The 15,202-nt window shown below is 39.9% G+C and overlaps 1 protein-coding gene across 1 annotated transcript in view; it reads right to left on the reverse strand.

Moving 5' to 3' along the window:
- Positions 1 to 267: 267 nt before the first annotated feature.
- LOC134372492 (NXPE family member 3-like) overlaps positions 268 to 15,202 on the reverse strand; it is a 40,767-nt gene continuing 25,832 nt past the window's right edge. The window contains exon 7 of the mRNA XM_063089975.1: positions 268 to 800. Coding sequence (XP_062946045.1) covers positions 268 to 800 — 533 coding nt within the window. The remainder of the gene's footprint in view (positions 801 to 15,202) is intronic.

Here is a 15,202-nt window from a genome sequence, read left to right on the forward strand (position 1 = left end):
AATTAAACCAATAAAATTTCCCTCCAAACAAAGAGAATTAAAAAGGACGTATGTAAAATTATACATGTATCTGTTTGGTGCATAGAGAGATGTATGAAAGGATGGTCACCAAATTGTTAGCAGTTGTTAACACTCGGATGGTAAGTCTTGGGATAACTTCTCTGAATCATTGTTAGTTCAGGGTCCCATCATTACCATGATCCTCTTCACAATTTTTATGGCTACATCCCGGGACTCAAGTTCACAACTCTGGACCCTCAGGAGCACTCAGCTGGGATAGATGAAGGAGAGGAGTAAGTCCACTTCATTGCGGATGATGAGAGGCCCCGGGTGGATTTTGTCTGGCAGGGCCAGGCTGGAGGTCATTTCCCAGGCATCCACAAAGGCCACACGGAGGTCAGCAAAGGCAGCTCTCAGGAGCCGGTTCAACTGGAGGGTGAACCAGTCACTCCCATACACAGACTTGTAGCCAGTGTTGGCCAGTTTGATGACCACAAGAGTGCTGGGTTCCCGGGCCAGCAGGGCGGTCACGCCCGCCCGGATCCCTGCCAGTCGTCGCACAAAGATGGACGGAGGGAAGGTGGTGAAGTGAGCTCCCAGGCCCAGCACCACCACGGTGTGGGGGCCCCCGGCCAGGCCCCCCAGCTCCCGGGCCACAGAGTGCAGGGAGGCCACTGGTGTATGGACGGAGCGCAGGGGCCAGCCGTGGGCTCGCCAGTGCAGCACTATGCCCCGAGAGGTCTCCACCGCCATCAGGGGCCCCGTCTGGTATGTGACATGTAGATCCACTGGCTTCAGAGCTGTTGAGAGGATAGAGGTCAGGAGGGATCAGGGGTTAACATAGGGCTGTACACCGTCCTGTTGGACAAATAAAAGTTTTACTCCCCACTTTGCTTTCCAGGACACCAGCATTCTGTCCCCAAACCCTAATGCCTCTCTCTCATGTTTTCAAGTTACCAAGGATCTCACTATTATCCATCCAAACTCCTTTTCCGTTTGCTTTAAACTCTTCTATGGCATTGACTTCCCTATGCTGGTTAACCGCTTTTGAAAACCTCCTTCATTTTGCCTTCCACACTACATTATACCATTTTTCTACCTTCCCAGTCATTCTTTGCACAGTTATTTGCTTCATATTATTTTAATTCCACCCTTTTTTCCCTTTTTTATTTGCTTCGTATTTTCTTTGCACTTTGTAAAGGAAGGCATTCCCGAAACTTCCATCATTGTCACCCACTTTTCTTAACCATCTATTTTGTTGGGAATTTATCCACTTCTACATCTACAGTTTTTGTCTTAGAGCTGATGGTTTTCCAATCTTCAATTCCACACTCCGAGTGCCCAATCAACATTTTTTTCTCTAATGTTTCACCATTGCCTTGAACTCAATATGCAGAAATGAATCTATCATCTCTGCACAAGTCTTGCTCTCTACTTCCAAAATTTCCCCCACTGCCTAACACCAGTCAGCTATCATCTCTGGTGACTTTCTATTGTTTTATTCTTTTTTCTCAGCTTTCCATAAGGAAGCCCTTAGTCATATCTGATGCTTCTCTGTGTCTTTTTTTTTTTTTTTTTTTTTTTTTAGGGCATCAATCATATTCTATTTTATTTTATTTATTTTTTTTTTTTATTTTTTTTTTTTTTTAAATTTTATTTTGTCGATATACATTGTAGCTGATTAATGCTCCCCATCACCAAAACCTCCCTCCCTTCTCCCTCCCCCCCTCCCCCCCAACCATGTCCTTTCTGTTTGTTTGTTGTATCAACTTCAAATAATTGTGGTTGTTATATCTTCTTACCCGCCCCGTTTGTGTGTGTATGTGTGTATGTGTGTGTGTGAATTTATATATTAATTTTTAGCTCCCACCAATAAGTGAGAACATGTGGTATTTCTCTTTCTGTGCCTGACTTGTTTCACTTAATATAATTCTCTCGAGGTCCATCCATGTTGTTGCAAATGGCAGTATTTCATTCGTTTTTATAGCTGAGTAGTATTCCATTGTGTAGATGTACCACATTTTCCGTATCCACTCATCTGATGATGGGCATTTGGGCTGGTTCCAACTCTTGGCTATTGTAAAGAGTGCTGCGATGAACATTGGGGAACAGGTATACCTTCGACTTGATGATTTCCATTCCTCTGGGTATATTCCCAACAGTGGGATGGCTGGGTCGTATGGTAGATCTATTTGCAATTGTTTAAGGAACCTCCATACCATTTTCCATAGAGGCTGCACCATTTTGCAGTCCCACCAACAATGTATGAGAGTTCCTTTTTCTCCGCAGCCTCGCCAGCATTTATCGTTCATAGTCTTTTGGATTTTAGCCATCCTAACTGGGGTTAGATGGTATCTCAATGTGGTTTTGATTTGCATTTCCCGGATGCTGAGTGATGTTGAGCATTTTTTCATATGTCTGTTGGCCATTTGGATATCTTCCTTAGAGAAATGCCTACTTAGCTCTTTTGCCCATTTTTTAATTGGGTTGCTTGTTTTCTTCTTGTAAAGTTGTTTGAGTTCCTTATATATTCTGGATATTAATCCTTTGTCAGATGTATATTTTGCAAATATTTTCTCCCACTCTGTTGGTTGTCTTTTAACTCTTTTAATTGTTTCTTTTGCTGTGCAGAAGCTTTTTAGTTTGATATAATCCCATTTGTTTATTTTTCCTTTGGTTGCCCGTGCTTTTGGGGTCGTATTCATGAAGTCTGTGCCCAGTCCTATTTCCTGAAGTGTTTCCCCTATGTTTTCTTTAAGAAGTTTTATTGTCTCAGGGTGTATATTTAAATCCTTAATCCATTTTGAGTTGATTTTAGTATATGGTGAGAGGTATGGATCTAGTTTCATTCTCCTGCATAATGATATCCAGTTATCCCAGCACCATTTGCTGAAGAGGCAGTCCCTTCCCCAGTGAATAGGCTTGGTGCCTTTGTCAAAGATCAGATGGCAGTAAGTGTGAGGGTTGATTTCTGGATTCTCTATTCTATTCCATTGGTCAGTGTGTCTGTTTTTATGCCAGTACCATACTGTTTTGGTTATTATATCTTTGTAGTATAGCTTAAAGTCAGGTAGTGTTATGCCTCCAGCTTTATTTTTTTTGCTGAGCATTGCTTTGGCTATTCGTGGTCTTTTATTGTTCCATATAAATGTCTGAATAGTTTTTTCCATTTCTGAGAAAAATGTCTTTGGAATTTTGATGGGGATTGCATTGAATTTGTATATCACTTTGGGTAGTATGGACATTTTCACTATGTTGATTCTTCCAATCCAAGAGCATGGGATATCTTTCCATCTTCTTGTATCCTCTCTAATTTCTCTCAGCAGTGGTTTGTAGTTCTCATTATAGAGATTTTTCACCTCCTTGGTTAACTCAATTCCTAAGTATTTTATTTTTTTGGTGGCTATTGTAAATGGGCAGGCTTTCTTGATTTCTCCTTCTGCATGTTCACTATTGGAGAAAAGAAATGCTACTGATTTTTGTGTGTTGATTTTGTATCCTGCTACTGTGCTGAAATCATTTATCAATTCCAACAGTTTTTTTGTAGAGGTTTTAGGCTGTTCGATATATAGGATCATGTCATCTGCAAACAGGGACAGTTTGACTTCATCTTTTCCAATCTGGATGCCCTTTATTTCCTTCTCTTCTCTGATTGCTCTGGCTAGTACTTCCAACACTATGTTGAATAGGAGTGGTGAGAGTGGGCATCCTTGTCTAGTGCCTGTTCTTAAAGGAAAAGCTTTCAGCTTTTCCCCATTCAGGATGATATTGGCAGTGGGTTTGGCATATATGGCTTTAATTATGTTGAGATACTTTCCCTCTATACCTAACTTATAGAGGGTCTTTGTCATGAATGAGTGCTGAACTTTATCAAATGCTTTTTCAGCATCTATAGAGATGATCATATGGTCCTTGTGTTTGAGTTTATTAATATGGTGTATCACATTTATTGATTTGCGTATGTTGAACCAACCTTGCATCCCTGGGATGAATCCCACTTGATCGTGATGAATAATTTTTCGTATGTGTTGCTGTATTCTGTTTGCTAATATTTTAGTGAGGATTTTTGCATCTATATTCATCAAGGATATCGGCCTGTAGTTTTCTTTTTTGGTTATATCTTTACCTGGTTTTGGTATCAGGATGATGTTTGCTTCATAGAATGAGTTTGGGAGATTTGCGTCCGTTTCAATCTTTTGGAATAGTTTGTAAAGAATCGGTGTCAATTCCTCTTTGAATGTTTGGTAAAATTCTGCTGTGAATCCATCTGGTCCTGGGCTTTTCTTTGTTGGGAGCCTTCTGATAACAGCTTCAATCTCCTTTATTGTTATTGGTCTGTTCAAATTTTCTACGTCTTCACGGTTCAGTTTTGGGAGCTTGTGTGTGTCCAGAAATTTATCCATTTCCTCCAGATTTTCAAATTTGTTGGCGTATAGTTGTTTATAGTAGTCTCGAATGATTCCTTGTATTTCAGATGAATCAGTTGTAATATCGCCTTTTTCATTTCTAATTTTTGTTATTTGAGTCTTCTCTCTTCTTTTTTTTGTTAGCCATGCTAATGGTTTGTCAATTTTATTTATCTTTTCAAAAAACCAACTTTTTGATTCGTTGATCTTTTGAATTGTTTTTTGGTTTTCAATTTCATTCAGTTCTGCTCTGATCTTAATGATTTCTTTCCGTCTGCTAACTTTAGGATTGGATTGTTCTTGTTTTTCTAGTTCTTTAAGGTGAAGTGTTAGGTTGTTCACTTGCCATCTTTCCATTCTTCTGAAGTGAGCATTTAATGCAATAAATTTTCCCCTCAATACTGCTTTTGCAGTATCCCACAGGTTTTGGTATGATGTATCATTGTTTTCATTAGTTTCAATAAACTTTTTGATTTCCTGCTTGATTTCTTCTTGGACCCATATGTCATTAAGTAGAATGCTGTTTAATTTCCATGTGTTTGTATAGTTTCCAGAGTTTTGTTTGTTATTAATTTCTAGTTTTAATCCATTGTGGTCTGAGAAGATACATGGGATAATTCCAATTTTTTTGAATTTATTGAGACTTGATTTGTGACCTAATATGTGATCTATCCTGGAGAATGATCCATGTGCTGATGAGAAGAATGAATATTCTGAGGTTGTTGGGTGGAATGTTCTGTAGATATCTGCCAATTCCAATTGGTCTAGAGTCTTGTTTAGATCTTGTGTTTCTCTACTGATTCTTTGCCTAGATGATCTGTCTAATATTGACAGTGGAGTGTTCAGGTCCCCTGCTATTATGGTATTAGTGTCTATTTCCTTCTTTAGGTCTAATAGAGTTTGTTTTATAAATCTGGCTGCTCCAACATTGGGTGCGTACATATTTATGATTGTTATGTCTTCTTGATGGATCAGTCCTTTTATCATTAAGTAGTGTCCCTCATTGTCTCTTTTTATGGTTTTTAGTTTAAAGTCTATTTTGTCAGATATAAGAATAGCCACTCCAGCTCGTTTTTCTTTTCTGTTTGCATGGTAAATCTTTTTCCATCCTTTTACTCTTAGTCTGTGTGAATCTTTATGGGTGAGGTGGGTCTCTTGTAGGCAGCATATAGTTGGGTCCTGCTTTTTGATCCAGTCAGCCAGTCTGTGTCTTTTAATTGGGGAATTTAAGCCTTTAACATTAAGAGTTGTTATTGAAAGGTGTTGATTTATTCTTAGCATTTTATTGGTTGTTTGGTTGTCTTAGGTGTCTTTTGTTCCTTACTTTCTGATTTACTGTTTGGTTTCTTTGTTTGTTGGTTCCTTAGGTTGTAGATAGTGTTTTTGTTAGCTTGTTTTCTCTTCATGAATGCCATTTTTATTGTACTAGCAGGTTTAGATTTTTCTTAGGTTTTTATGGCAGTGGTAGTTATTTTTCAGGAACCAAACCCAGTACTCCCTTGAGGATTTCTTGTAAGGGTGGTCTTGTGGTAGTGAACTCCCGCAGTTTTTGTTTGTCTGAGAAATATACTATTTGCCCCTCATTTCGGAAGGATAGCCTTGCAGGGTAGAGTATTCTTGGCTGGCAATCTTTGTCTTTTAGTATTTTGAAAATATCATCCCATTCCTTTCTAGCTTTTAGGGTTTGTGATGAAAAGTCTGATGTTAACCTGATTGGGGCTCCCTTATAGGTGATTTGACGCTTCTCTCTTGCAGCTTTTAAGATTCTCTCTTTGTCTCTGAGTTTTGCCAATTTGACTATGACATGTCTTGGAGAAGGCCTTTTTGGGTTGAATACGTTTGGAGATCATTGAGCTTCCTGGATCTGAAGATCTGTGATTTTTCCTATACCTGGGAAGTTTTCTGCCACTATTTTGTTGAATATGTTTTCAATGCAATCTCCATTTTCCTCCCCTTCTGGAATACCCATGACTCGGATATTTGAGCGCTTGAGGTTGTCTGATATCTCTCTCAGATTTTCTTCCATGTCCTTGATTCTTTTTTCTTTCTTTTTGTCTGCTTGTGTTATTTCAAACAGCCCATCTTCAAGTTCAGAGGTTCTCTCTTCAACTTCGACAAGCCTGCTGGTTAAACTCTCCGTTGTGTTTTTTATTTCGCTGAATAACTTCTTCAGTTCAGCAAGTTCTGCTACATTTTTTTTCAGGACATTGATTTCCTTGTATATTTCCTCTTTCAGATCCTGTATACTTTTCCTCATTTCATCATGATGTCTAGCTGAGTTTTCTTGTATCTCATTCAGTTTCCTTAGAATTATCACTCGAAATTCCTTATCAGTTATTTCAAGGGCTTCTTGTTCTATAGGATCTAGAGTATGAGATTTATTAACTTTTGGTGGTGTACTTTCTTGATTTTTTGTATTTCTGGTGTCTTTTTTTTGGTGTTTATTCATTGTGGCAGGGGGTTTCACAGTCCACCGGTTTAAGACTAATGACTAACTAGGATGTTGCTGTGGTTGCCAATTTGGTATGGCTCCCGCCGTGACTGCTCAGTTGGCCTCTAGTGTCTTGTGTGTGTGGTTGCCTCGGGTCTTGGGCTTCTCCGGGGATCCACCTTTCTGGTCAGCTTGTACTCTGCTGGGCTGGTGGATCACGTACCACAGGGTGTGTGATCTCTGTTGAGCTTTCACTTTCTGTACAGGACTTCTCCCCGTTCAGTGTGCTCTGGCCCAGGCTGTTAGATCGTGCAGTGGTGACCCCACCGGGTGTGTGGTTTCTGTCGAGTCTCCGCCTCCCTGGCCGCACGTCTCCCCCCTCTGTGCACACTGTGCTGGATTGGGGCGTGTCTTCTGCACCCCTCGTCTATCAGCTGGGCCTTCAAGACCCTGCTCAGCACCGCCTCGCCCAGGAAGTCTACCAGGTTTCTGCTAGGCACAGACGACCAGTCTCTCTGGGTGCCTTTGTAGCACTGTGTAGATCTTTCTCGGGTCTTGTTCACCTTTGTATCCCCCCGGTATAAACCGAGTCTAGTGCCCGCCTGCAGCCTGCTCTCCGGCAGGTTCAAGCGGACCTGGGAACTCTCCTACCACACTATTCCCAACCAGAAATTCGTTAGGCTTTTTTCCAAACTGGTGGTCGCAGAGATGGTATCTGCCTCCCAGTAACAGGAAGTTTACCGGGGCCGGAGTCCAGGGTGTGGTGGAGTGACAGTCGGCCCGCCCGTACTTCCTAGCCCTCCCAAAACTGGTCGGGACGCCCCACACCCCCAGCCCTGCCAGAGAACCGTGGAGGGAGTGGGAGAGGAGGTCGGCCCGCAGGGTCCGGAAAGCCCCGCGCCAGGCCAAGCAAATGGGCTCAGTGATGGCCGAGCAGGGCGGAGCTGCCCGCACCTGGGAAAATGGAGGCAGCACCGGGGCAATGAGTGGCCTGGTGGTGCAGGCGGGGAGCCGCGTGGGGATCCCCCCCCCGAACAGAGCTTTGCCAGGGATCACTCACAGTGCTGTGCCAGGTCGGGCGCTCGCTCTGCCTCTGGTTTGTTGCCTTCCGTGTTCTCGGCGCTGCCGCCACGGGCTGTTCAGTCGCGGCGCCGCTCGGGCGCTCCCAGGAGTCTTCTTTAATGCCGGCCTGAAACCTCGAATCCTGGATAGGGCAGCTGGCCTCCTTCAGTGCGGCCCCAGCCTCCGGGATCCTGGCTGCATCCACAGCAGCCCTGGCGCCGTGTTCCCTGTTTCAAGACTCGCTTTTGCAGCTAAGAATCAGTTCTTTTCCTGCTCCACACTTCAAAGCTGTTGCCTGTAAATGAGGCAGCCTCTCCTGCCGGGGGCAAAGTGGCGTTGAGCCCCCACGACCGGCCAGCAGCAGCAGTCCTCCCTTAAGAGATGGCCAGAGAAAGGTCCACAAGTTTCCCGGCTGCCTGAGGCCCAGTGGCCACCTTTTTCACCTCAGCTACTCCGCGCCAGCCGCCGCAGCCGCCGCCATCTTGAAACCCTCTCCTCCTGCTTCTCTGTGTCTTAATATGAAGTCAGATCACTCATCAAGTTCTATTCATTTTTCATTTTTAAGGATTTCTATGTCCAGCTCTTGCATCCCACTTTACTTTGGGCTCTTAATAACTCTCAGCTACATTCACCTAACAATATTCAACAGGTGCAAATTGAGGTGTTGTCTATTTTACAGCCATTGTTCGGAGTACTTTTACATACAATGGTTAAAAAGAGACATAAGTCTTTACACTTCTGGACCTTTAAGTCTTTTGGGAGAGAGAGCTATTTTCTGATGCAGAAGGGAGGTGGGAAATTTTAAAGGATGGAAAGAAGGTTAGTGTTCTTAGAGCAAAATGAATGACATGAGATGAGGTTAGAGCTATACACAGAGTGAGATCATGCAGTACTTTTTAGATCATGTTAATAATTTTGATTTTTTTTTCAAGAAAACTTGGAGTTCATTGAACACAAGGATTATGATCCTATTTACTTTTTTTAAAAGCTCATGCTCCTTTGTGAAAACCTGGGATAAACAAAGGGGTGCTAAGAAGTGAAACGGGAAACCCAGTTTAAAGGACTTTGAAATAGGTTGGCCAATGGTCCAGGATAGGGAGTAGAAGTAGAGGGAAAAGGATGTGTTCCACATACATTTCTAATGCAATGTAGATAAGATTAGACCATTAATTGGTTGCTGGCATCAAAAAGCAGGAAGTGTCAATGAATCCCAGATTTCTGGTTTACGCAGATGGGAGATAATGACACTTATCGGAAGTCCGTTTCAGGAACTCTGTATTATACCATACTGATAACGAAGGAGAGTGGTCCAGAGGTCAGAATTGTATTAAATATGTGGATATTTGAGAGGCATCCACATGAAGATATTAAGTTGGCAGCTGGATTCAGAAGAGAGGTCTGGGCCAGAAAGACAAATTTGAGATTCATTATAATTACAAATGTTATCAAAGCCATAGGAATGGGCAAGAACACTTGGGAAGATCATAATGAGGGAGTAGAGTAGAGGGTCCAGGATTAACTTCAAAGAACTTCATTATTTGGAGGTGGGGTAGATGATGAAGTGACTGAGAGTGAAAGACCAGAAAAATAAGAGGAAACCAGGTGTAAGTGGCCAAAAAAATAAATGTTTGTATTTGAATGAGTTAGATTTCTTACCTATTCAACTGAGAAAGAAATGCAAGCTTTAAACAACATAGTCTGTTGAAGCTATGAGGAAACACACTCCCTGATATATTGCTGTTGAAAGTGTGAAATGTGGAATTTGGAAAATATCAAACAAATTTACATTTGCATTTGACACATACAACTACTAGCAGTCTTACTTATAGGCTCACCTGAACAAATTGCAAATATCATATTTACAAGTTTATTCACAGTGGCATTGTTTGTATAGCAAAAATTTGAACAGGACCAGGTGTCCAGCAATAAGGGACATCCATACAATAAGTCTTGTATAGCCATGAAAAGGAATGTGCTAAGATCCAACAATATGCTGCCTACAAGTGACCAGTCTTAGCCTTTAGGACACAGATAGACTGAAAGTCAAGGGATGGAAAAAGATATTTCATGCAAGTGGTAACCAAAAGAGAACAATGGTGGCTATACTTATATCAGACAGAATGAACTTTTGTCAAAATATGTTATGAGAGAAAAAGAAGCTCACTATATGATATTGAAGTGGTCAATTCATCAAGAGTACATAAAATCATAAATGTATATGCACCCAACATTGGAGCACATAACTGTTTAAAGTAAATGTTAACAGAACTGAAGTGAGAAACTGACAGCAATACAATAATATTTGGGAACTGCAATACCCCACTTTCAATAATACATGGATTATCCAGAGAGAAAATCAATTTGGAAGCACCAGATTTGAATAGCAGCCTAGACAAAAGGCACCTAACAGACATATACAGAACATTTCATCCAACAGTAGTAGAGCACATATTCTCCTCAAGCACACAAGAACATTCTCCAGGATAGATCATATGTTGAGTCACAAAACAAGTCTTAACAAATTTAAGAAGATGGAATTATCTCAAGTATCTTTTCTGACCACCATTGGTAAAAAACTAAAAATCAATAATAGGAGAAATTTTGGAAAATTTATAAATATGTGGAAATTAAACAACACATTCCTGAACAACCAGTGGGTAAAAGAAAAAGTCAAAGGAAAATCAAAAAGCATCTTGAAACAAAGGAAAATGGAAACACAACATACCAAAACTTATATGATTCAGCAAAAGCAGTGCTGAGGGAAATTTATGCAGATAAACACCTACATTAAGAAAAAAGACACATCTCAAATAAACAATCTAATTTCACACCACAAAGAACTAGAAAAAGAAAAAACTAAACTAAACCCAAAGTCAGCAAAGGAAACAAATAATAAAGATTAGAACAGAGATAAATAAAAGAGAGACTAGAAAGGCTGTGAATGGCTCAATGAAACTGAGTGGTTTTTTGCATGATCAACAAAACCGAAAGATCTTTAGCTAGACTAGCCAAGAAAAAAGAGGACTCAAATAAAAAAGTGTAAATTAGAGAGAAAACATTACAACAGATACCACAAAATGCAAAAAGGATCAAGAGACTACTTTGAACAATTACATGCCAACAACTGGAAAACTTAGAAGAAAAAGATAAATTCCTAGAAACAGACAACCTACCAAGTTTGAATGATGAAGAAATAGAAACTCTGAACAGACCAATCATGAGTAAAGAGATTGGATCAGCTATCAAAAATTTCCCAACACACAAAATCCCAGGAGCAGATGGCTTCATGAATGAATTCTACCAAACATTTAAAGAAGAATTAATGCCAATATTTTTCAAACACTTCCAAAAAAATTTAGAAACTTTCAAACTCCTTTTACCAGGCCAGAATTATCCTCATATGAGAACCACATGAGGTTGCTACCAGAAAAGAAAATTACAGGTCAAAAACCCTGAAGAACACAGATGCACATATCCTTAACAAAATACTGGCAAACTAAATTCAACGGCACATTAAAAGGATCATAGCCCATGATCAAGTGGGATTTACCCCTAGGATGCAAGGATGGTTCAACAGGTGCAAATTGATAAATCTATGTATCATATTAACAGAATGCAGTCTACAAGTCATAGAATCATCTCAATAAATGCAAAAAAGCATCTGATAGAATTCAACACCCTTTTATGACAAAAAACTTCTAACAAATTCGGTATAGAAGGAATGAGCCTCAACAGAATAAAGGTCATGTATGACAAACCCACACTAACATAATACTCAACCATGAGAAGCTGTAAGCTTTTCTTTTAACATCAGGAACAAGACAAGGGTGCCTACTCTTGCTACTTCTATTCAACATAGTACTGGAAATCCTAGCAAGAGGGATTAAGCAAGAAACAGAAATAAAGGCATGCAAATTGGAAAGGAGGAAGTTAAACTGTCTCTATTTGAAGATGACATGAAAAACATACATATATATATATATTTCTATATAATAACTAATAAACAAATTCAGAAAAGTTCCAAGACACAAAATCAACATACAATAGTCAATTGCATTTCTGTACACTATCTAGAAAATAAATTTAGAAAATGATCCCAGCCCACAGTCGCAGCAGCTGCGGAGGTGGGCCAAGACCCATGAAGTGCCAGGGCTCAGTCTCAGGCCAAGAGGGAAGCACCTACAGTCACAGCAGCTGATGAGGTGAGCCACAACCAGATCCATGTGGCACCAGGATCCAGTCTGAGGCCCTGATGGGGGTGAAGGGAGTATACACAGCCCAGCAGGCCCCAAAGTTAGCCAAGGCCTGCACAGCACCAGGGACTCAGTCTACAGCCATGGAAAGCTGAAATAGGAGCCAAGGTGGTATAATATTGATACTGTGACACCTTTTTCACCACAAGGACAGTTCACCACCACAGTGGCAGCCAGGGCCACTATACAGGCAACTGGCTACACACTTGACTACAATGATATAAGAAGAGTCACCCATAGAGCCTGCAAATAGACGAGGAAATCTTTATTCTCATAGCCAGCCCCAGAGTAACAGAAGGAGCAAGTTCTCTACCAGATGACCAAACATCAATGAAAAAATAGTAGAACTACAAATAAGCAAGAAGATATGACACCACCAAAGGAATACAGTAATGCTCAAATTCCAGACCCCATAGAACAGGGAATGCTCGAAATGTCTGAAAAGAAATTCTGAGGAATGATCTTTAGAAAGCTGGAAGAAATCAAAGAAGACTCAATTAAAGTACACAAGGAAACAAGAAAAAATATCCAGAATATGAAGAGGCAAATTTACAAAGAGATTAATCCCTTACAAAAGAGTGCAGCAGAACTCCTAGACACGAAAGATTCATTCAATGAAATAAAAGACACAACAGAGAGTTTGAGCAGCAGACTAGAGCAAGCAGAACAAAGAATTGCAGATCTCAAAGATGGTCTTTTCAAAGTAACCCAGCAGACAAAAAAAGGAAAAAAGAATTAAAAATAATGAAGAAAATCTAAGACAGAGAGCAGACAACCTCGAGTGCTCTAACATTCGAATTGTGGGTATTCCAGAAGGGGAGGAGAAAGGAAAAGGTTTTGAAAACCTACTAAAAGAAATAAAAACAGAAAACTTCCTGGGTGTCAGGAGAGATGCAGACCTTCAGATCCAGGAAGCTCAAAGGTCCCCAAACAGATTCAATCCAATAAGATCCTCTCCAAGACACTTTCTAGTCAGATCTGCAAAGCTCAAAGACAAAGACAGAACTCTAAAAGTAGCAAGAAAAATGTGTCAAGTCACCTATAAGGGAATCTTCATCAGACTAACAGCAGACTTCTCAACTGAAACCCTATAAGCCAGAAGAAAGTGGAATTTTATATTCAAAATGCAAAAGGAAAAAAATTGCCAGAAAAGAATTCTTTACCCAGCATGGCTCTCCTTCAGAAATGAGGGAGAAATCGTGTATTTCCCAGAAAAACAAAAATTGTGAAAGTTCACCAACACACCACCAGCTCTGCAAGAAACTCTCAAGGGAGTCCTGCATCTAGAATCTGAATAATGATGATCACTATCATGGGTACACAAGAAAGAGCAAAACCTGTCATTGAAACAAAAATGCCAGTGAGAAAGACTAGGAGGCTAAATGACGCCACCTCAAATTTCCAACTAACATTGAAGAAGAGAAATAAAAGGGGAAGTAATGATCAAAAGATATTTAAAACATCGAAACAAAAAGCAATTAAATGACAGGAATTAAGCAATACCTGCCAATAACTACCCTAAATGTGAATGGATTAACCTCCAAATTCAAAAGGCACATGTTCACTGATTGGATTACAAAGCTAGACCCAAGTATATGCTGTCTTCAAGAGATGCATCTCACCTATAGAGACACACACAGACTAAAAGTGAAGGGATGGAAAAAGATATGCCATGCAAATGAAGACCAAAAATGATCAGGAGTAGTTATTCTTATATCAGATAAAATAGGCTTTAAACCAAAAAACAAAAAGAGACTAAGAAGGCCACTATATAATGAGAAAAGGATCTATCCCGCTAGAAGACATAACAATCATAAACATATATGCACCCAATACTGGAGCACCCAGATACGTAAAGCAAATTCTTAGACCTCAAGAAAAAAATAGGCCATAATTTGTTGATAGTGGGTGACCTGAACAAGCCTCTCTCAGTATACGACAGATCTTCCAGGCAACAAATCAACAAAGAGACACAGGATTTAAACTGTACCTTAGACCAACTGGACCTGGCAGATATACACAGAACATTCCAGCCAATATCTAAAGAATATACCTTCTTTTCATCAGCACATGGAACATTTTCCACGATCGACCACACATTAGGTCGCAAATCTAATCTCAGCAAATTTGTAAAACTTGAAATTATTCCAAGTATCTTTTCAGGCCACAATGGACTAAAACTGGAAATCAATAACAAGCAAAACCCTGGAAACTCTACAACTACGTGGAAACTAAACAATAGGCTCCTGCATGACCTATGGGCCCAAGAAGAAATTAAACAGGAAATCAAAAAAATTCTTGAAACCAATGAAAATAACGGTACATAATACTGAAACTAATGGGATACTACAAAAGCAGTACTAAGAGGCAAATTTATTGCAAGAAATGCTTATATCAAAAGAATGGAAAGACTTCAAATAAATGACCTAACACTAAGCCTCAAAAAACTGGAAAAACAACAGCAATCCAATCCTAAAGGTAGGAGATGGAAAGAAATAATGAAGATCAGAGCAGAACTAAATGAAATAGAGACCCCAAAAATGACAGAAAAGATCAACAAAACAAAAAGTTGGTTTTTCAAGAAGATAAATAAGATAGATAAGCCATTAGCTAGGTTAACAGAAAAAATAAGAGAGAAGACCCAAGTAACAAAAATCAGAAATGAAAAGGGAGACATTACAACCAATGCCACAGAAATACAAAGAATCATTAGAGACTATTATAAACAACTGTATGACAACAAATATGAAAACCTGGAAGACATGGATAAGTTTCTGGAAACATAAACTCCCCAGATTGAACCAAGAAGAGATAGAAAATCTGAACAGACCAATAACAAGCGATGAGGTTGAAACAGTAATCAGCAATCTTCCAACAAAAAAAGCCCAAGACGAGATGGCTTTACAGCTAATTCTACCAAACCTTTAAAGGGGAATTAATATCAATTCTCCTCAAACTATTCCAAAAAAATTGAAATAGAAGCCATTCTCCCAAACTCATTCTATGAGGCCAACATTACTCTGATACCAAAACCAGATAAAGATACAATA

Source organism: Cynocephalus volans, chromosome 3 (genome assembly GCF_027409185.1).
Source record: "Cynocephalus volans isolate mCynVol1 chromosome 3, mCynVol1.pri, whole genome shotgun sequence".
In the NCBI taxonomy this organism is placed as follows: domain Eukaryota; kingdom Metazoa; phylum Chordata; class Mammalia; order Dermoptera; family Cynocephalidae; genus Cynocephalus; species Cynocephalus volans.